Raw genomic sequence first — 23,689 nt, 5'->3', positions numbered from 1 at the left:
GAGCGCTCTGCTTCTGTTTCCTCATTTTCATAGTACCTATGTTGTAAGGTTGTTAAGAGAGCTAGAGTTCATGGTTGCAAATCGAGTGATTTAATACCTGAAACATAGTAGGTGTTCAGTCATCAGTGCCACTTTACTTCAGCACTATACTGCTACTGTAATTTCAGCTCAGTGAGAAATAAGAAACAGCATTTTATATAATCATAGTCACATAATCCCACTTTGGTTTGAAACCTTCGAGTTTAAACTTCCCCAGTCTTCTCATTTTTTTTGGAGAAAACAGGGACTCAGAGCAGTGATGCGCCTGTCCACGTGGTGAGCTGATAGTAGAAGCTGGCTTCTGATTCAGTAGTATTTTCTTGGTTTGAACAGTTAACACAGACAGTTAACAGTTAACACAGACACAGAGTTTACACCTTAGTTTAACTGTAACTGCTGCTAAGTTGCTTCAGTCGTGTCTGTGCAACCCCATAGATAGACGGCAGCCCACCAGGCTCCCTCGTCCCTGGGATTCTCCAGGCAAGAACACTGGAGTGGGTTGCCATTTCCTTCTCCTATGTATGAAAGTGAAAAGTGAAAGTGAAGACGCTCAGTGGTGTCTGACTCCTACCAGGCTCCTCTGTCTGTGGGATTTGCCAGGCAGGAGTACTGGAGTGGGGTGCCATCGCCTTCTCCGAACTGTAACGAAGAGATACACCCAGACACAAAACAGGGTAAAGCTAGTACTAACTCCAAATACATATTTAACACATTTCAGCTACTTCTCACCTCTTCTACCTTTTCTTTCCAATGTCTCTGAAGCTCCTGATAAAGAAATCTTCTAAAGATTTCAAATTGACTTTATTCTTTGTTTATGTAGTGAAAACAAAATTGTGAGAAGAAAATTGCAGAGTCTGTTTAGGATATCTTTAACATTTCCCCAAATGCTGATAGAAGTTAAAAGCTGAACTAGTCCAGTATTTTGTATAACAGCCTCTTAATTTGTCCCTTTTAGTAATTATAAAAACTTCAGTGTGATACATGTACATGGTTTTAAAAAAAATCACATAGTATCCAGAAGCTTAATGAAACAAGCAATATTTCTGTCCTTCTCCCCACTTGAGCCAGCCTTTTCTAATCTGAACAGGTTACTAAGTGTCTTTAGAATTATCATACACGGATTTCTTTCGTCATCTTCTAGGATTGAGACTGTTATTTCTTGGATAATTTATCTTCTTTTTTCTTAGTTTTCTCTTGTATTTAGCAGGAATATATCCTTAATTTACTTCCTAAGAGAGGGCAAATGGATGGTACTTTTTTTCTAGCTGATATGTCATTGGAATCTCTTTATCTACTCTCATATTTAGTTTATAGTAATAGTTTGGCAGGGATGGAATACTTTGGCTGGTATAGAAGTGAGTGTTTCCTTAGAAATTTGAAGTCATATCTTTTCTAGAATCCAGTTTAGCCACTGAGAAAAGTCTGCTACATTCTAATCCATCTTACCTTGCGTTTTGTCTGTTTTTGATCTCTCTGGGAGATTTTTAGTCTGTTATTTCTGGCAGTTTGCAGTTTCAGTGATGTCCTGGGATTTAAATTTTGTTGTACTTGTTTGTATTCACTTAATGTGTGGGTAATCACTGAGTTTTATGAAGATTCATGTAGTGTGAAATTTCCTTAAGTCATTTCTGTGAGTATTTTATTTATCCTGTTTTCTCTGAGTGTCTGAGTGTATCTTTCTGGAATTCTTGGTAATCCAAACTAGAATTTATGAGTTTTCAGTCTTTTTTTCTTTCATATTTCCCTTTTCTTTGAGTTTGATTATGTTTTCTGATGTATTTCCTCACCTTCATATTCCAGCTCCCTGTTTCTGTTGAATTATTTATCTTGGCAGTTGTATTTTCAGTTTCCAAGAGCTCTTTATTGTATACCTTTCCTTTTTCATATCATTCAGTTCTTATTTTGTCTTATTTTCTTAGTAAATATATTAAGTAGCTTGTTTCTGTTGTGTTTTGTTAAGATTTCTCAAGTTCCCTACATTATTATCTCTTCATAAATGGTCATTTTGTTTTTTGTGTTTTAGTTTCTCTTTCTTTTGGAATGTTTCTTCAGATATATAATGAGTCTTTGTTGTTTATTAATATTTAAGATTGAAGGGTTAGAAAGTTGATTCAGGACTCTTTACGCATGGGTTGTCTTGTCAGCTGGCTGGCTTCACTTTACAGTGACACGTGAATATTAGTGGACCCTCAGTACTTAACTAAGTAGAGTGTTTTTCCTTCTCAGGTTGTTACTATTTCTCCAGAGAAGAAACTACTTTTTTTTCTTCTTGGAATAGAGGTAGAAGACTGGGAATCTATTCTCGCCTTATGCAGACTTCCAGTTAATTCTCATATTTCTAACCCACATGAGCATGAGTGGTTTTGCTCATCCATTTTCTTCACTCTTAGTTCATTATTTTCCCTGTTTGCTTTTATCATATTTTCACATTCAGCATCTGTTTTGACCTTGGAGTGAGAAATGAAAACTGTGGAGTAGTGAAAAGTACATGATGGTATCTCTTTGATATTTTTCTTTGGGATTACAAAATATTTGATCCTGATGATTCATACCCTGTCTCCCTGGCATGAGCCTGCGTGTTTCATGAACTATCAGGTATGCCATACAAATGTTTTGTTTGTTTTCTCTCAGCTCCAGGGTTGAGAATAAAGCCAGTAGTGTGTCTCTCACACAGTTCTCTTGTCTGTCGGTCTCTGGCTCTCTCTGTTCCTCTCTCTCTCTCTCTCTCTCTCTGTTTCTGTGTGTGGGGGGGAATGGATGCATGGGTGCAGTGCCAGGTGGATGGACTGTTCACAGCAGTAGCACCCGCGTGAGTGCACTGCGAGTTGAGGAGCTGCTGAATGATTGCCACGTGGTGGCAGAGAACCACAGGAAAGTCAGGAAACTCAAGCTTCTCTATCCCCAGACTTTTTCATCATGACAGGAAAACCAAGTTCATGAAATATACATAAAAAGAGCGTATACAGCGTAAGGGTACCCTTTAATGGATAACAGGACACAGTTTTATACTCACCACCCAGGTTAAGGGATGAGACATTAAGAAGTGTTCATTCTTCACTGTAGTATCTTCCCTTTCCAGAATCTAGTACTTCCCTCGTATCTTTTTCTGTTAATTTTTGGGCGTCTCTATTGGCTCAGATTGTAAAGCATCTGCCTGCAGTGCAGGAGACCCAGGTTCGTTTTCTGGGTCGGGAAGATCCCATAGAGAAGGGAATGGCAACTCACTCCAGTATTCTTGGCCTGGAGAATATTATGGACAGAGGAACCTGGCGGGCTACAGTTCTTGGGGTCACAGAGTCTGACATGACTGAGTGACTAACACTTTCACTGTCTGTGTCCCTATAAATATATTAGTTTTGTCTCTTAGAGCTTTATGTAAATGAAATTATACTTAAGTATTTCTCTGTGAATTGCTTCTTCCATTCAGCATTTTATTTAAGGTTCTTTGATATTTATGTTCTGCTTCATTAATTTTCATTTTTGTAGTCTCCAATTCTGAACAGTTTCTTTCTCCATTTTACTATTGATGTCCATTTTGGTTTTTTTCCAGGGTTTTTTTTTTTTTTTTTGGCTATGACAAATGATATGAAGTATTCCTGGTATACATGTGTGAAAATTCGTCTGGAATAACTAACTAGGAGTGAAATTTCTGTGTCATGGAGCATAGAAATATTCCAGAAATAGGAAGCTATTTCCCCAAATTGTTCAGTCTGTTTCACTCTTTTCAAATAGTGAATGCTTTTTTGCATTGTTCTACATCTGAGCAGCACTTGGTATTATCAGACTTCTTAATTTTTGTCATGTGATGGGACTGTAGTGGTGTTTAATTGTGGCTTTATTCTGCATTTCAAAATCAGGAAATTTGAAACATTGACACATTACTACCATTTAATCCTCAGAGCCTGTTCAGATTTAGCCCTTTGTCTTGGGGTTCAGTTCAGTTCGGTCGCTCAGTCGTGTCCGATTCTTTGCGACCCCATGAACTGCAGCACACCAGGCCTTCCTGTCCATCACCAACTCCCGGAGTCCACCCAAACCCCTGTCCATTGGTCGGTGATGCCATACAACCATCTCATCCTCTGTTGTCCCCTTCTTCTCCCACCTTCAATCTTTCCCAGCATCAGGGTCTTTTCAAATGAGTCAGCTCTTTGCATCAGGTAGCCAAAGTATTAGAGTTTTAGCTTCAACATTAGTCCTACCAGTGAACACCCAGGACTGATCTCCTTTAGGATGGACTAGTTGGATCTCCTTGCAGTCCAAGGGACTCTCAAGAGTCTTCTCCAATACCATCACAATTCAAAAGCATCAATTCTTCGGTGCTCAGCTTTCTTTATAGTCCAACTCTCACATGCATACATGACCACTGGAAAACCATAGCCTTTGTTGACAAAGTAATGTCTCTGCTTTTTAATATGTTGTCTAGGTTGGTCATAACTTTCCTTCCAAGGAGTAAGCGTCTTTTAATTTCATGGCTGCAATCACCACCTGCAGTATTTTGGAGCCCAGAAAAATAAAGTCAGCCACTGTTTCCCCATCTCTTTGTCTTGATGTAGTATTCTGTATAACAGAAAGATCTGGTTTACCATCACATGTTGCTTTTAAAAGTTGTCATGTTTTTGTAGATTTCTTCAAACTGTGGTACTTCCTCAGTTTTCTTTTCACTCTGATGACCATAATATATTTACTCTTTTAACCAATTTTGCTGACAATGGCACCTCACTCCAGTACTCTTGCCTGGAAAATCCCATGGACGGAGGAGCCTGGTGGGTTGCAGTCCATGGGGTCGCAAAGAGTCAGACACGACTGAGCGACTTCACTTTGACTTTTGACTTTGATGCACTGGAGAAGAAAATGGCAACCCACTCCAGTGTTCTTGCCTGGAGAATCCCAGGGACGGGTAGCCTGGTGGGCTGCCGTCTCTGAGGTCACACAGAGTCGGATACGACTGAAGTGACTTAGCAGCAGCAGCAGCTGACTATAATCAGCTTCTCACCGCCTCTCTTGTACACTTGACCTCCTCACCTCTCTAAGATTCTGTATCTCTGTGCCTGGCTACTCTCCCTACTTGGGCTCTGACTCCTTGTCAGCCTCATGGATTCTAACACACCACACCAGTCTTCTCTTCCTGTGGATGCCACTTCACTCTGCTTGGGCTTGACACTACAGATGTCAGTTGATGCCTGCACATGGGTGCCTTCTTAACCCTGTTTGGGTCTGACACCTGACACTGGGCCTTTTCCTGCAGAGATGCCCTGTTCATGCTGCTTGAGCTCTTGTAGCTCTCTAAAGGCCCTCCTGTGGGAGTGTGCCCACTCTACACCACCCTGCTTACACTTACAGCCCATAGCAGGCTGTACATATATCCTCCTCTTTCTACTCAGATTTGACTCTGGTATCAAATTGTTCTCCCATCCTCTCTGTGTATGCCCTTTTCAGTCTTTTAAGCTCTGACATGCCTTGGTAAGCTGGCCACTGGCAGGGACCTGTTTTTCAGCCTCCTTAGATTCTGAAACCCTGTGCTGGGCTGTCCTTTTTGGTTGGAGACTTATTTATTTATTTTTGCCTCATTCAGGAAGATAAAGTGAGGAGGAAATAGAAGCAAATTTTAAAAAAATGATTGACTTTATCAAGGTAGAATTTGCATTCAAATGAATTGTGCCTATTTTAAGTATATAATTTGAGTTTTGATGAATATATACAGCTGTGTGACCACTACCACAACAATCAAGATATAGGACATTGCTGTTGCTGCTAAAATTCTCTTATGTCCCTTTGTAGTCAGTCTTCTCTCAAACCTGGCCCAGGCAGCTATTGCTCTGCTTTCTGTTACTAAGGTTTTGTCCTTTCTAGAACTTCATCTGAAAGTTTTGTCTTCCTCTAAACTATACAATGTGTGCTTTTTTCTTGCTGGATTTTTTTCACTCACCATAATGATTTTGATACTTACCTGTGTTTTGTGAGTTTCAGTATATTAGTTTTTATTGTTGGGTAACATTCCATTATGTGTGTGTGTGTGTGTGTGTGTGTGTGTGTGTGTGTGTGTGTGTATACCACAGTTTTATTTTCATCCATTTACTTGTTGATAGACATTTGAGTTGTTTTTAGTTGTGGGTTAATTGAGATAATGTTAAATTTCTAGAATAATAATGAAAGTTAATAATAATAGATGTATTCAAAAATTAGAATTTGAATTCAGGACATTTTTTCCACTTGTCTGTTGTGTGATCTTGGATAAGTTAAATTACTTAAACTTCCTATGCCTAGATTTCCTTATAACAGAAGTAGAAGTTATAATAGCTCCTGTTTCAGGACTGTTGTAAAGAAAACGTGAGGAAATTTAGGCAAGTGCTAAGCATAGTGTCTGATGCATAGGAAGCAGTTAATGTTAGCTGTTATAATACTGACAGTAGCAACATCAATAATGATAAAAATGTGAAGGTCAAGGATTTTTAATTCCTTGCATTGCTTATAATTTTATGTAGCTGCCTAAAAGCTAATTCTGTTTTCTTTAGAATCCATTGATTGTTATTTCATCATTCAGTGTACTTTATTGAGCACTTGTTGAGTTTCAAGGATTGTGCTGGTAATGAAGATAAAAAGAAGGAAGATGTCATTCTTGTCCTGTGTCTAGTGCATTGGTCTTAAAAACTATGTGTTACAGCTGGTTAGGAGATTTTGAAATAAATTTTGTCCATCGTAACTATTTTTCCTAATAAAGTAGAATAGTATAGAAACTGTGCTGTGCTTAGTCGCTCCGTTGTGTCCAAGTCTTTGCAACCCCGTGGACTGAAGCCCACCAGGCTCCTCTGTCCATGGGGATTCTCCAGGCAAGAATACTGGAGTGGGTTGCCATGCCCACCTCCAGGGGATCTTCCTAACCCAGGGATTGAACCCAGGTCTCCCACATTGTAGGCATATTCTTTATAGTCTGAGCTACCGGGGAAGCCCAAGAATGCTGGAGTGGGTAACCTATCCCTTCTCCAGGGGATCATCCTGACCCATGAAGTGAGCCGGGGTCTCTTGCTTTACAGGCAGATTCTTTACCAGGTGAGCTACCAGGGAAGCCAGCAAACTCAGATGGTTTGAAGAGTTAAATATTTTCTTTAATGTAGAAAATTTAGAAGAAATCTACAACTACTGTTTTTAAATGGCAAAATAAATCTATAGAAAAAGATATCTATATGTACAAGTTAAACACTTAGGTTTAATAAAAAAAGTTAAAACTGATGAAATTTATAAATAAGGTTTGCTTAGAATATTACAGATTTTAGCCATATATAACAGTGTTCTAGTCAATTTGAATGTCAGTAAAATTTTTGTTTTGAAAATGTCTTTGCCCCAAGCGTCTGTGAGGATCAACTCATTTCTTAAACTCTTATTGAAAATCAGGCTTTATGATTATATTTTTATAATCTTTCCAAATATAGTTTGAATCATTAGATTTTAAATCCCATAGGTGAATTACAGTATTACTCAAAAATTTATCTTAGCGCACATTCTAGGTTGTGTGATGTGATACAATGTTCGTCCATTTACTCTGCTATTTAAAAAAGTGACTTACGAAAAGAAAATGAAAAAATCTCTCCTGTTGCTCCACTCCCTTTCCTAGGGTGCCTCTTGTGATTGTGTTGTAGCATATCAGAAACACAAGGGTGCTTTGTTGACGTCACTGATGCTGCTTGTCAGCAGAGACTGGTCAGTGCTGCCAGGCTTTTGGTTAGTTCATTTCAAGTGTCCATGTCCGTTGCAGCTGCTTTGGAACTGATAGGAAGATCCCAATTTTTGGAAACTAATGGAAGACCCACCTGGGTAAGATGGAATTTGTTACAGGGTTTCCTACATGTTAATATGTGAAGAGTTTAAATATTAGAACAAAAGTTTACCTTTGTGCTTTGTTGAAAAAGAAAAATGGAAGATGGTGGAAGTGTTCCTCTTAGAACAGGGGAAGGTTTACTGGTCTTTTTGAATCTTTAGTAGAATACTAATGACTTAAGAGTTAGTCGACTTAAGGTTAATTGCATTCAGAGCTCAAAAATCCTGACTAGGGCTTCCTTGGTGGTCTAGTGGTTAAGACTTTGCCTTCCAATGCAGGGGTCGTGGGTTCCATTCTTGGTTAGGGAACTAAGATTTCACATGCCTCATGGCCAAAAACCCAAAATATAAAGTGCAAGCAATATTGTAACAAAGTCAATAAAGACTTAAAAAAAAATCCTAACTAGAACCCACAGAAACTGCTGAAATACTTCACTTAGTAAAGCAGCCAGAATACTTGGATAATCAGTTAACTATGAATTGTTTACTTTTGTGCAGTGGTGTGTTACAGTTTTTATGTTTTTGCATCTATGCATTTATTAAATATGTGTATTCAAAATGCTTAGAACAGTGCCCAACACTGGTCAATAAACTTAGCTCCTTAGGTGGTGCTAGTGGTAAAGAACCTGCCTACCGATTCAGGAGACATAAGAGACACAGATTTGATCCCTGGGTCAGGAAGATCCCCTGGAGGAGAAAATGGCAACCCATGCCAGTATTCTTGCCTGAAATCCTGTTGACAGGGGAGCCTGGTGGGTTATAGTCCATGGGGTCACAAAGAGTCAGACATGACTGAACTGACTGAGCACGGCACTCGTATGTGTAGGATGAAGCATGGACATTGCATGCATGGTTGTTATTCAGTGATTTTTAAAAAGATAATGTTTTCTGTACATTTTATGATTCCCCCCCACCACCCCCAAAGCTTAAAAAGACTTGTCTCAAAATGTTTCCTAATTTTGGCCTGAATTCTTTTCATCTAAGTCAAGTAGTGTCAAAGTTATTTGGAGGGTATGTGGTTTTATTATAGATAGAATTGGAGATTATATTCATGATCTTTAAACTCTTGTGCTTTGATGGAAATAATAGCCTTTTCCTTCTTTGATCTCTTGAATCTATATTATTAGCCTGTTAAAAATTGGAAGGCTCTGAGACATGCCTTTGAGACATGTGGTTGTTCAGTCGCTCAGTTGTGTCCAACTCTTAGCGATATACTGATAACTTAAACATTAATGAATCCCACTTGTCTTGGGCCGTGCTATAAATTTATTTTATTTAGAAGAATTTTTTTAATTTTCAAAAATGCAGGTTTGGTATACAAGACTTCTTTTCTAATTAATTTCTAATTTGGTGGCTCAGCAGTAAAAAAAAAAAAAACACACCTGCAATGCAGGAGCTAATGGGATCAATCCCTGGGCTGGGAATATCCCTTGGAGAAGGAAATGGCAACCCACTCTAGTATTCTTGCCTGGGAAATCACATGGACAGAGGAGCTTGGCAGGCTACAGTCTATGGGGTTGCAAAGAGTCAGACATGACTTAGCAATTAAACAACGACAAATCTTAAAACATTAATAGTAAAGAATAATGTCTATAGGATATAAATTCTTTGGAATGTATTGATATTTCCTTTGTGTCCTAAAGCAAAACATTGGAAACTTTTGAAAACTTTTCCTTTGGCCATATAGTAAATATATTTTAGCCCTTTTAGATAAGAGGCAAAATTGATGTTACATTTGTTGTTCAGTCACTCGGTCGTGTCCAACTCTCCGACCCTGTGGACTGCAGCTCACCAAGCTTCCCTATCCTCCATTATCTCCAGCGTCTGTCGCCCGCTACTCTTCATGCCCTTAATCTTTCCCAGCATCAGAGTCTTGTTCACTGACTCAGCTGTTGGTATCAAGTGGCCAAAGAATTGGAGCTTCAGCTTCAACACCATTCAGTGAATATTCAGGGTTGATTTTCTTTAAGATTGACTGGTTTGATCTCCTGCAGTCCAAGGGACCCTCAAGAGTCTTCTCTTCCAAACACCACAGTTGGAAAACATTAATTCTTTGGCAGTCAGCCTTCTTTATGGTCCAACTCTCACATCCTTACATGACTACTGGAGAAATCATAGCTTTGACTATATGGGCCTTTGTTGATAAAGTGATGCCTCTGCTTCTTAATACACTGTCTCGACTTGTCATAGCTTTTCTTCCAAGGAGCAAGCAACTTCTAATTTCATGGCTGCAGTCACTGTCGGCAGTGATGTTAGAGCTCGAGAAAATACAGTCTGCCACTGTTTCCATTTTCTTCCCCATCTATTTGCCATGAAGTGATGGGACTGGATGCTATGATCTTAGCTTTTAGAATGTTGAGTTTTAAGCCAGCTTTTTCACTCCTCTTTCAACCTTCATCAAGAGGCTCTTTAGTTCCTTTTCACTTTGTGCCATAAGGGTGGTATCATCTGCATATCTGAGGTGATTGATATTTCTCCCGGCAGTTTTGAGTCCAGCTTGTGATTCATCCAGCCCAATGTTTCACATGATTTACTCGGCATATAAGTTAAATAAGCAAGGCATCAATATATAGCCTGATGTACTCCTTTCCCATTTTGAACCAGTCTGTTGTTCCATGTCTGGTTCTAACTGTGGCTTCTTGACCTGCATACAGATTTCTTAGCAATCAAGTAAGGTGGTCTGCTAGTCCCATCTCTTTAAGAACTTTTCACGGTTTATTGTGATCCACACAGTCAAAGGCTTGAGTGTAGTCAATGAAGCAGAAGTAGATTATTTTCCTGGAATTCTCTTGCTTTTTCTACTATCTAGCAGATGTTGGCAATTTGATCTCTGGTTCCTCTGCCTTTTCTAAATCCAGCTTGTACATCTGGAAGTTCTAGGTTTATGTACTGTTGAAGCCTAGCAGTGTGTGTGTGTGAATTGAGCCTGTGAGTTATATGATAGTTTGAAGAATCTTTGGCATTGCCCTTCTTAGTAGTATTATACTGTATACATATGTCATAGTCTGTTTATGTGTTTAGCAGTTGAAGGATATTTGTGTCTTTTTCCAGTTTTTGGCAATTATGAATAAACCCACTATAAATATTCGTGCACAGATTTTCATGTGAGGATGTTTTAATTTCTTACCTGGGAACGGGAATGCTGGTTGATAAGTATATATCTAACTTCTAAAAAGCCTCTTGATGAAAGTGAAAGAGGAGAGCGAAAAAGTTGGCTTAAAGCTCAACATTCAGAAAACAAAGATCATCGCATCCGGTCCCATCACTCCATGGGAAATAGATGGGGAAACAGCAGAAACAGTGTCAGACTTTATTTTGGGGGGCTCCAAAATCACTGCAGATGGTGATTGCAGCCATGAAATTAAAAGACACTTACTCCTTGGAAGAAAAGTTATGACCAACCTAGATAGTATATTCAAAAGCAGAGGCATTACTTTGCCGATTAAGGTCCGTCTAGTCAAGGCTATGGTTTTTCCAGTGGTCATGTATGGATGTGAGAGTTGGACTGTGAAGACGGCTCAGTGCCAAAGAATTGATGCTTTTGAGCTGTGGTGTTGAAGAAGACTCTTGAGAGTCCCTTGGACTGCAAGGAGATCCAACCAGTCCATTCTGAAGGAAATCAACCCTGGGATTTCTTTGGAAGGAATGATGCTAAAGCTGAAACTCCAGTACTTTGGCCACCTCATGCGAAGAGTTGACTCACTGGAAAAGACTGATGCTGGGAGGGAGTGGGGGCAGGAGGAGAAGGGGACGAAAGAGGATGAGATGGCTGGATGGCATCACGGACTCGATGGCCGCGAGTCTGGGTGAACTCTGGGAGTTGGTGATGAACAGGGAGGCCTGGCATGCTGCGATTCATGGAGTCGCAAAGAGTTGGACACGACTGAGTGACTGAACTGAACTGAACTGAACTGAACTTCTTGAGAAATCAGCAAGCTGTTTTCCAAAGTGGTTATTTGATTTTGTATTCCTACCACAATTAATGAGAGTTCCAAGTGTTCTGCATTTTTCAAAAGCCCTTCCCAAGTCATGCATTGGTATCACATTCTGGTTTTAATTTGCATTTGCCACATCTGCTGGATCATGGAAAAAGCAAGAGAGTTCCAGAAAAACATCAATTTCTGCTTTATTAACTATGCCAAAGGCTTTGACTGTGTGGATCACAAAAAACTGTGGAAAATTCTGAAAGAGATGGGAATACCAGACCACCTGACCTGCCTCTTGAGAAACCTGTATGCAGGTCAGGAAGCAACAGTTAGAACTGGACATGGAACAACAGACTGGTTCCAAATCGGGAAAGGAGTGTTTCAAGGCTGTATATTGCCACCCTGCTTATTTAACTTATATGCAGAATTCATGAGAAACACTGGGCTGGATGAAGCACAAGCTGGAATTGCTGGGAGAAATATCAATCACCTCAGATATGCAGATGACACCACCCTTATGGCAGAAAGTGAAGAGGAACTAAAAAGCCTCTTGATGAGAGTGAAAGAGGAGAATGAAAAAGTTGGCTTAAAGCTCAACATTCAGAAAATGAAGATCATGGCATCTGATCCTATCACTTCATGGGGAATAGATGGGGAAACAGTAGAAACAGTGTCAGACTTTATTTTTTGGGTCTCCAAAATCACTGCAGATGGTTGACTACAGCCATGCAATTAAAAGACGCTTACTCCTTGGAAGGAAAGTTATGACCAACCTAGATAGCATATTCAAAAGCAGAGACATTACTTTGCCAACAAAGGTCTGTCTAGTCAAGGCTATGGTTTTTCCAGTGGTCGTGTATGGATGTGAAAGTTGGACTGTGAAGAAAGCTGAGTGCTGAAGAATTGATGCTTTTGAACTGTGATGTTGGAGAAGACTCTTGAGAGTCCCTTGGACTGCAAGGAGATCCAACCAGTCTATTCTAAAGGAGATCAGTCCTGGTTGTTCTTTGGAAGGACTGATGCTAAAGCTGAAACTCCAGTATTTTGGCCACCTCATGCAAAGAGTTGACTCATTAGGAAAGACTCTGATGCTGGGAGGGATTGGGAGCAGGAAGAAACAGGGACGACAGAGGATGAGATGGCTGGATGGCATCACCGACTCAATGGACCTGAGTTTGAGAAAGCTCCAGGAGTCAGTGATGGACAGGGAGGCCTGGCGTGCTGCAGTTCATGGGGTCGCAAAGAGTTGGACACGACTGAGCAACTGAACTGAATGACTAATGACATTTAGCATCTTTTCTTATGCTTATTTTTCAATTGTATATCTTCTTTTGTGAAGTGTCTTTTTTTTGCTAACAGATTTTTTATTTTATTTTTGATTATTAATAGTTCTTTGTATATGTTTTTTATCAGTTATGTAAATGATGAGATAAATGGATATTGAAAAAATTGTACTTTTTGGGCAAGCATTTAAAATTTGAGTTAATGAAGTCAGTTAAAAACCCTAGATTTTCACATTATCATTATTTTTGTCGCTGTTGTTAAAAGCAGTCACTTTATAAATGCCTTTTGCATGTTTTGGTGATGGTTGCAGTTATCAAAAAACCTGCTTTGGCACCATTGATTTCTTTTTTTTTTCCTGCATGTTTTAAATTGGCTTCACTGATTTCTGTTTCTTGATTTTCAGTTTCATTAATTTCCATACTCTGTTATTTTCATCTTTTTGTTTGTGCTGGCTTTATTTTGTTCCAGTTATGGATTTGACAGCTTTGCTTTAATATAAGTATCGGGTACAATAATTTTTCCCTCTAAGCACTGCTTTAATTGCATTCCACAGATTTTGATATGTGGTTTCATTTTCCTTTCAACTGAAAATATTTTCTTATTTACCTTGGTACTTCTTTTGACCCATGGATCAAAGAAGTTTCTTGTTACTTTCTAAGTGTTTGAAGATTATTTTTCTGGTTTTGATTTTCTAGTTAATATTCCATTTTGTTCACAGAGCACATTCTATTTTCTATTCTTTTAAGTTGAATTATTCAGATATGTAGGTTCATGTCTTTCACCAGATATGAAGTGTATTTATCCATTGTCTCTTCAAAAATCTTTGCCGTGAGCTCTGCCTTCTATGACCTCAGTGATATAAATATTAGAGCTCTTGTTATTGTCCTATAACTCCTGCACCAAGCTCTGTTTTCTGCCCCTCCCCCATCTTTTTTTGTCTTTATTGTTCAGATTGGATTTCTGTTGATCTATCTTTATGTTCAATCTGTAACTCAAATGCTGATACTGTATTTAGTCCATCTAAGTACCATAGTATTTAGTGCATCTAGTATTTAATGCATCCAGTACACTAAAAATTTTTGGTTATTGAACCTTTGCAGTTCTGACATTGTCATTTTCCACTTTGTGTGTTAAGTCTTTGCTGAGACTTTCTCTTTCTGTTCCCTTTAAGAGTTCACCCTTACTTTTGTAGAATTTTTATAATAACTATTAAAATCTCTTATAGTTAATTTTTTTGTTACTTAATTTTAACTTTTTAGTCTTGTCATTGATGTTCGTTGTATTTTTCTGTGTGTTTCGAGGCTTTCTTTCTTTGTACACTGAGTAGTTTTGGATCATATCTTAGATGCTTGACTGTTGTGTTCAGTTCAGTTCAGTTCAGTCGCTCAGTCGTGTCCGACTCTTTGCGACCCTATGGATCGCAGCACGCCAGGCCTCCCTGTCCATCACCAACTCCCGGAGTTCACTCAGACTCACGTCCATCGAGTCCATGATGCCATCCAGCCATCTCATCCTCTGTCGTCCCCTTCTCCTCCTGCCCCCAATCCCTCCCAGCATCAGAGTCTTTTCCAGTGAGTCAACTCTTTGCATGAGGTGGCCAAAGTACTGGAGTTTCAGCTTTAGCATCACTCCTGTAGTATGAGACTCTTAATATTGTTTAAACTTTATGGAGAATGTTGATTTTTTCCTTTTAAGCAGATAGAGTATTTGGTTGGGACCACACGGCAAGTTCTGATTAGCCACCTTTGGGTTGTGGTTTTACTGTCAGTTGTTCCCAAAGCCTTTGCCGTGCCTGCCAGGTCTGTTTTGAGTGTACACCTTCCAGTGGCCAGCTTGGGACCTGGGCAGTGTGGTCTTGGTTTATTTCTCAAAGTTTTTGAAATGCTGCTTAGGATCAGATCCAAGCAAGTGTGATGCTCAGGAGTGGTGAACCTAGAAATTTATATACAGTTTTCTAGAGTTACTTTCTTCATGACATCCTGGTATTTTCTATTTCTATGAGCTTGCCTTTTTAGTCCTCTACAGTGAAAGTTCTGTTTTACTGCACACTTCCCACAACTAAATCCATGTCCAAGGCAAAGCAGTGTGAGCTTGTGTTGTCTCCTGTTCTTTGGGGTTCCTACTTTGCAGTGGCCAGGAAGGTATTGTAGATGTTGGAAAAGAAGTCGTTTTATAGTTCCTCTTTTCTCAAATATATACTTATATATAGGACTGGGCTTTTTTTTTTTAACTTTAAAAAAATTTTGTATTGGGGTATAGCTGATTAATATTGTTGTGGTAGTTTCAGATGAACAGTGGAGGGACTCAGCCGTCCATATACATGTATCCATTCTCCCCCAGACTCCTCTCCCATCCAGGCTGCCAAATAACCAGAGTTCCATGTGCTATGCAGTAGGTTATCCATTGTATATAGTTGGTTATCCATTTTATATGTAGCAGTGTGTACAGACAACCATAAGTTCATTCTCTAAGTCTGTGAATCTCTTTCTGTTTTGTAGATAGGTTCATTTGTGTAGTTTTTTTTTTCTTTTTCTTTAGATCCCACATACAAGTGATTGTTGTATGACATTTTTCCTTCTCTGTCTGACTTACATCACTCATTATGACAGTCTTTAGGTCCATCCATATTGCTGCAGATAGTGTCATTTCATTCTTTTTAATGGCTAATATTCCACTGTATATGCGTACCACATCTTTTTTATCCATTTCTCTGTCAGTGGACATTTAGGTTGATTACATGTCTTCGCTATTGTAAACAGTGCTACGGTGAACATTGAGGTGCATGTATCTTTTCAGATCATGTTTTTCTCAGATATATGCCCAGGAGTTGAAGGCTGTTGATTCAGTGGGTATCACAAGGCAGCCAGGTACCATCTGAACAAATAAGGTATTGAGCTGCAGTTGTACTGCCTTGGTCAGGATCTAGGTCCCTCACCATCATCCCAGGCATATTGTTAGTTCATCTTTTTTAAGGTTGTCTGTGAATCATTGGACATGCCTTGTTTTATCTGATTATTCCTAAACTATTTCAGCAAGACGTAGGACTTAATGATACCCTGTTATTTTTTAAAAAATTGGGTTTAAGGACAAAAACTTTAATTTTTCAATTTTTAAAATTGAGGTATAGTGTATATCCAGTAAAGTGCTTAAAGGTGTACCAGTCTTAAGTGTTAAGCTTGTACTTTTCACTTGTTATGTACCCATGTAACTGCCATACAGAGAGGACACAAAACATTTCCAGCATCTTTATGGGTTATAATGCACTTACTGTCAATAACCCCTTTCTTCTAAGCCAGCCACTGTTCTGATTTTTAGCACCATAAATTAATTTTACCTCTTCTCAAACTTGATAGAGTCATGCAGTATCTATACTCATGTGTCTGTTTCTATTCAAATGTTTTCTGTGGTCAGATCTTTTTGAGTCATTTAATATTATTGTGTCTGACTCCTTTGTACTCAAAACACCAGATCTGATTCAAATCAGATTTAATTTGACTTTTATTTTACATTTTTCATAGGTGGAGTAATCTTAAGATTTGTAAGGAATTGTCCTGTGTTTCTTTTCCCATTCTAAAACTTTCACTGGCTTTCTCACCGTCGGCTTACATAGTGAATGTTCCACAAAATACTCTTTCTTGAACCCTGTTGTTTCCTCTTCTGCGTTTGTTTCTACCAGTGCATGGAGGTAAACAGGAGATTTCTGAAATCTTAATTGATTACCACTCTAGCATTTGGTCTGGGGTGAGTTCAGGTTGAGCAGAATGCCTGCAGTTAATTGTATTACTCTTGCGTTTTCCTTTTCTTCTTTCTGACAGCATGATGGAAGTGGTTCATTGCATGATGTTCAGCTCTCATTGCCATCTAGTCCGGAACCAGAAGATGGTGATCATATATGCAAGGTATGATGACTAGGTAGTCATGCTGAATTTAAAAAAAAGTTTTTTATTACTAAAATTATAAAGCAATAATAACACTGTTAATAATAAATATATTTAAACCTGCAACTTTGTTGTCTTGGGTTTTGGTCAGATTTGCCTTTCACTTTTACCAACTTTTTAAGTTAAGTTGATATCCCTGTGGTACTTTAATTTGAGTTGTTTTATCAGTTGGATAGTCATCTGTCCCAGTATTAATATTGGTACCGGATTCTTTTTAAAAAATTAATTAAATCTTTTTTTTTTTTCAGAATTATAGCAATTTAAAATATGACTACCAGTAAAAATTAAAACTGTAAATAGGTACTTCTCATATATATGTGTATATATATATAATCAGAATATTAAAGAACAATATTCAATAGCTGAAAATGACATTTTTTTAATGTTTAAAGATATATAGAATGCAGATGCATTTTGTACTTGTATATTTTTTTATAGTTCTCATCTTTAGGTCTAGTTTTAGTTGAAGAAAATTCTTTTTGTATCTTCATGAATCACATATTTATTTCTTAAGGACATACAAGTATTCTTGTCTTTCCTAGTTCCAGGTAAAATTATTGTTTCCTTTCCCATTCTGTTTTCAAAGTATTCTAGTCAGTGTATTCTACTTGTCTGTAGTAACAGCCTCAAAATACTGGTGGCTTACAATAACAAAAGTTTATTTCTTTTTTTTTCTTTGTTTTTAACAAAAGTTTATTTCTTACTTATTATTTCTCATTATGTTGCATTTTGGTTGTAGATTAGTGAGACTTCATGTTTTTTCTTCTTTCTGGGATTCTGGATGAAGGTCATGCTTTTTGTACCTGAGGGAAAGTAGCATTGGCAGAACACATTGGTTGAATGTAACATATGTTGCTTCCAAAACAGGTCAACTGACCAGTCTTGATATTAAGCATCAGGGAAGCACAGTTTTCTCATAGGATATGGAGTGACTTTTGGGGAACAAATTTATGTATAAAACACAAAATAAAAAAATATTGGATAATAGTCACATCTGGTTGTCCGATCTTGGCTTTTTAGCGTGTTACCTACCTGTTCTTTAATATAAATTTCTTCCCATCTTCAGGTTTCCATCCTGTTGTGAGTATAGTAATAGGTTTGAAAGAGGACATCTCTTTTTGAAAAATTTACGTACATACTCCCTTGAGAGCCATTGATTTAGATGATTTCTGGTTGTCTCAGTTGTTGTTTTTTGTTTGTTTGTTTGTTTTGTGATTGTTACTTTAAAAGTAAAAATTGACTTTTTTCTAAATTTTTTTGTGAGAAGTTTTTTACATATAAATAAATTCTTTTTAAAGAAGAAATTTAATTCCAGCCTTTGGTGCAGAACTCGTGTCTGCTTTTTCCATCCTCCTTTAAAGTTCGTCGTGTGTTTAGTGTTGTAAGATAAACACAGCGTGTGTTTCTCTCTTGTCCTCAGTGCCTTTCCTTTCCGTCAGATCATCCCTAGTCTTTCTTCCTTCTTTTTGAGGGTAGATGCAGTTTCTCATTGGGCTTCCCGGGTGGTGCCAATAGTCCAGAATCTGCCTTCCAATGTAGGAGATACAAGAGATGGGGGTTCGATCCCTGGATCAGGAAGATCTATGAGTAGGAGATGGCAATCCATTACAGTATCCTGGCTTGGAAAATTCCAAAGACAGAGGAGCCTGGCCCCCGGGTCACAAACAGTCAGACACAACTGAGCACGCATGCGTGCAATAGCTCATACTTGCTCTTTCTAGTACACTAGACAGTCCTTCATGTTCATCAGCAAATCCCCAAATCTGCTCATTGAGGATGGTTTTGCAGTTCAATTTCAAATGGTACACCATTACAACTTTAGGGCCTAAACTCTCTACTGGACCTGTCCTGTCACCAGTCTCTCCTTATCTGAGCACAGCTCCCTCTGCCATGTCCCTGATGAGCTGTTTCAGACGTTGACCACTTGTCTCATCCCCCTTTCTCAGCCACTCTTCTCAGCTGCTGCATTTGCCTTGTGTTCATCAAGGAAGATCTTCTTTGCCTTTCTGCCGCCCAGCTTATCTGTGTCTATGTCACTCTGATTTACTTTATTCCAGTTACAGGGAATAGTGACCACTGTGCTGTGGAAGACTACCCTTTCTTGTTCTTGACTGTCTTCTGCTGCAGTTAAAGACCAAACTCTGTCTGCCTCCTCTCTCATGTCTCGTTAGTGTGCTTCCTTTACTTCCTCTTCATCCTCACTTTATAAATTTCTGTATCTTACCTATCCTAAATTCAGTAAATCAGATAAACCTTTCCTTGACTCTCTTTCTAGTTGTGGAAACCTGGAAAAATACACATTTGGCACGGCCTTTGTCTTAAAAGCTTTATCCCTTGGTTTTTGTGTCAGTTCTTTCTGAATTCCCTTACCCCTTAACATCCCCTCTCCTCCACACCACCTGCCTGCCCACCTTTCTTGGATTCTTTTCTTTGTTAGAATATAGGTTTGTATCTTTAGTCCAGTGTTCATTGAACTTTCTACTCTCATGATTTCACATGTAACATGTTGTGTTGTTAGTCGCTCAGTTGTGTCCAACACTTTGCAACCCCAGGGACTGTAGCCTGCCAAGCTCCTCTGTCCATGGGATTTCCCAGGCAAGAATATTGCAGTGGGTAGCCATTACCTTCTCCAGGGGATCTTCCCAACCCAGGGATTGAACCCAGGTCTTCATTGCGGGCAGTCTTTTCCATCTGATCCACCAGGGAAGCCCCAACATGGGTTTCCCATTGTGAGTGGGACACGTTGGAAATGTCCTGTGGACGAGATTACCAAGTATGAGAGACAGTGATTTTTATATGTATTAATATAATCACTGTCTCTCATACTTGGTAATCTGCTTATCCACTGCACATTTCCAGTGTCCCACTGTTCAAACACATCTCTCACAGATGTGTGTACTTCTAACAATATTTTTAAAACTGAAAAATACTCTTCTTTGGACATACTTCTCCTCCTTCATTCTGTTCTTTCTGTTCACTGTGTCATCCAAGCTAGAAATGGAGATGTCACTCTTGACTGCTCCTCTGTGCTCTTCTCTCACATGCAGTGAACTGCCAAAATCTCTTTTCCTCTTTCTTCTCCTCCCTAGTATCACTCTCTTGGGTCAGGCTCCTGCTCTTACCTGGAGTACTGCAACATCTTGATAACCACTTTCCTAGCCTAGTTTTGTTGTTAACCTTGTCAAATATATCCTCCAAACAGCTGTCAAAGCCATCTCCAGTGCAGATCTATCCGTTACTCCGTGGCTGTAGCATGCCTGATGTTCAGGCCCTCTGTGATCTGTCCCTTGCCTAGTGTACTAACCACATTGCTCCCCACTGTTCACCGTAGCCTTCGTGTGCAGCATTAGTGGTTATAATTCTCCAAATATGCTCTCCTTGTCCCCATCTCTGTATTGTCTTACAGAATCCCTAAACCTAAAGTCAAAAGTTTGCCACACTTTGTGTCGTTAGAGCTTCTTACTTACCTTTAAAACTCCATTGGGGTTAACCATTTCCTGATATGTTTTCCTTTTCCTATCTTTATGTGTAAAATCCTTAGAGCAGTGCCTGTCATATAAATAATGCTATAAGCATGTTGGTGCTAAATGTTTTACATACTCATATTTTGATTTCACTTTTGGGTTCATTTTCTCTAACATCAGCAGAACCTAGCAATGCCTGAATGATGGCTACATAGTATTCCATCCTGTTGCTACATTGTATTTCAGTTGTCCTCTTAAAGGCAGTTCTAAGTTGATGAACTTGAAGATATCTTATTACAGCTTTTCTTGTACTTAGGATCATTTCTTTGGCATGTGAGTTGCATAACTGAAACCGGAGTGCAAGTAATTTTTATGACTGTTGTATATACAGTCATATGTTTGTACAAAAAGATCAGTTTTTATGTCTGATAACGTACCATTTTTTCTGCAGTCTTATTAATCACATTGAGTACTTCTCCCACTAATTTAACTCATGATTTGTAATCCATCTGTTTTTGGTCTTGATTTATGAATTTTTTAAGTCCCTGAACATTTTAAAAATTCAGCTGAAAGTCATTTTTTTTCATATGTAATAAATAGTTCATTGCTGTGTGCATAACAACTGCAAAATTAAATGTTTTCTTCTATATTGTTTCTTCCCCATTCTGATGCTTATGTGATACATCAGAGCCTTTATAAAATGTTTGTTTTTGATCTCTTGTTAATGAGACTACAGTGTTTTTTGTTCCAAACCTATCTGAAGAAGATGGTATACTTTGCTCAGTACCAACACATTATATTTGCTTGCTTATTATTCTCTCTGGAAAGATGTATCATTTATGTATATATTCTACAGATGAGCCTTGAACAAGTTTTGAATTGCATGGGTCCACTTATACTTGGATTTTTAAAAAAAGACTATAGTACTACATCGATCTGCAGTTGGTTGAATACAAGGATGTGAACCTTCTGCTTATGGTGGAACTGTGGATGTGGAGCACTCATTAAAAGTTATACCCAGGTCTTTTTACTTTCTATAGGGTGGGCACCCCTAACCCCTGTGTTGTTCAAGGGTTAACTTTAATTTCCCTTGGCAGCACTATATCATCAGTATATATTTGTGGATAATTAAATAGCAGTAAACAAAATGGTCTAACAATAAGATAATGATACCTTACATGTGAGAATATAACTGAATTCCTGCTTACGTTGATAATAGGTTTGTGTTCAGTTCAGTTCAGTCGCTCAGTCGTGTCCGACTCTTTGCAACCCCATGAATCGCAGCACCCCAGGCTTCCCTGTCCATCACCAACTCCCGGAGTTCACCCAAATTCATGTCCATCGAGTCGATGATGCCATCCAACCATCTCATCCTCTGTCGCCCCCTTTTCCTCCTGCCCTCAATATTTCCTGGGCATCAGGGTCTTTTCAGATGAGTCAGCTCTTTGCATCAGGTGGCCAAAGTATTGGAGTTTTAGCTTCAACATCAGTCCTTCCAACGAACACCCAGGACTGATCTCTTTTAGGATGGATTGGTTGGATCTCCTTGCAGTCCAAGGGACTCTCAAGAGTCTTCTCTAACACCACAGTTCAAAAGCATCAATTCTTTGGCATTTAGCTTTCTTTATAAGACAACTCTCACATCCATACACGACTACTGGAAAAACCATAGCCTTGACTAGACGAGGTTTGTTAATAGGGTGGGCACGCCTAACCCCTGTGTTGTTCAAGGAATACTTTCAGGAATTTTTTTTTTTTTTTTAATTTTGGGAAAGGGATTGGCCTTGATAGAAATTTCTTATAAACTAAGTCAACAGGGAATTTATTCTTTGATTCAGGCAGTTCTCATGAAAGTAGCTCAAAGAAAAAGAGTCTTCCTTGATTCCCTTTCAGGCACATTTACCTTGCTACTGATTTCTGCACCAGCCATGAAAATGACTCTGTGCCTTTAATGATGCCTCTACTTGTGGCCCTCGTTTCCTCTGACAGGCAACTCATATATTTCTTGAAATCTAGCTGAAGTTATTATTTTGTGTTTAATTTATTTTACTTATGTGGCTTAGTTCCTCTTATCTCTGAAATGGGGATAATAGTAACTACCTCAGAGTTGCAGTTGGAATCAGTTACTTAGACACCCAAAAGTACTTAGGTCTTGGCACCCAGTTAGTACTAAGTGAATGTTAGCTGTTGCTGCTCTTATTGTTCTTTGTTTATGTGTCAGACTCCTTTAAACTATGAGTTCCTAGAAGACCAAACTGGATTTTTTTAAATGGATAAATAGCTGGGATATTTAAGAAGAATCTTCATGTTAAATAAACACACAGTTCATTGCTCAGCCTGCATCCTTAATTTAATATTTTTCATTAGTGTTTTAAAATACAATTAAATACTTCACGTTAAATCTTTTAAAATATTTCAGAATGAAGATTTACTAAATGAAATAAAACAACTTAAAGAGGAACTAAAGAAAAAAGATGAAAAAATCCAACTATTAGAACATCAGCTTGTAAGTATTATAGTGTGATATATAAAGTGAAGCCTTTTCAAACTGGGCAATATATATATATTTTTATAAAACTAGCCAGAATTGAAATTGGACTTCATTTTTTGGCTTTTAAAATTGCACTGGTGTTTTGTTTTTAGGTTATATGCACTCTATAAAAGTATGTGGTTTAATTTTCAGTCTAAATAATTTTTCAGAGTGAAAAACTCAATCCATTTTCAGTTGTGTCTGTTTGGAGATTTGAAATTCACCAGCTTACCTTCATGTTACTGAGGAATGAAACTGGGTATTTAGTCTTTAGAAATCTGAATGGCTGTCTTGTTAGAAGGTTATTCTAAAAAAAGTGTTTCCCCTTGGGCGATGTTCTGTGATTTCTTGGAGCCATATGATTCTTTATAATTTTGTAATTGTTAAAATGTCAAATATTAGTTCCATATGAAAACTGTATGTGCTGTGTCTTGAATTTAATTATAATTTAATTTGTAATAATAAAAGGCCAGGATAACAAGAACGTAATGGCATAACAATAGGCCAAAGCTTTCTTGGAAGTTAAAAGCTTATATTGGCCAAGCAAAGTAATTTGGCGATATGAAATAGTAATTTCACTCAGAATATAAAATATAAACCATACTGAGTTCTGAACCACTGGGGTCAAATCAGAGATCCAGCTTATGAATAAATGGTAAGGATAGATGGATCAGATGTTATGATTAAGGGTATCAG

At 38.3% G+C, this 23,689-nt stretch overlaps 1 protein-coding gene across 1 annotated transcript in view; it reads left to right on the top strand.

The window, feature by feature from the left end:
* CCSER2 (coiled-coil serine rich protein 2) overlaps positions 1-23,689 on the top strand; it is a 122,069-nt gene that overhangs the window by 52,528 nt on the left and 45,852 nt on the right. The window contains exons 6-7 of the mRNA XM_052640144.1: positions 16,877-16,960; positions 22,883-22,969. Coding sequence (XP_052496104.1) covers positions 16,877-16,960; positions 22,883-22,969 — 171 coding nt within the window. The remainder of the gene's footprint in view (positions 1-16,876; positions 16,961-22,882; positions 22,970-23,689) is intronic.

Source organism: Budorcas taxicolor, chromosome 5 (genome assembly GCF_023091745.1).
Source record: "Budorcas taxicolor isolate Tak-1 chromosome 5, Takin1.1, whole genome shotgun sequence".
Classification (NCBI taxonomy): domain Eukaryota; kingdom Metazoa; phylum Chordata; class Mammalia; order Artiodactyla; family Bovidae; genus Budorcas; species Budorcas taxicolor.
This window is presented reverse-complemented; position numbering and strand designations above follow the sequence as displayed.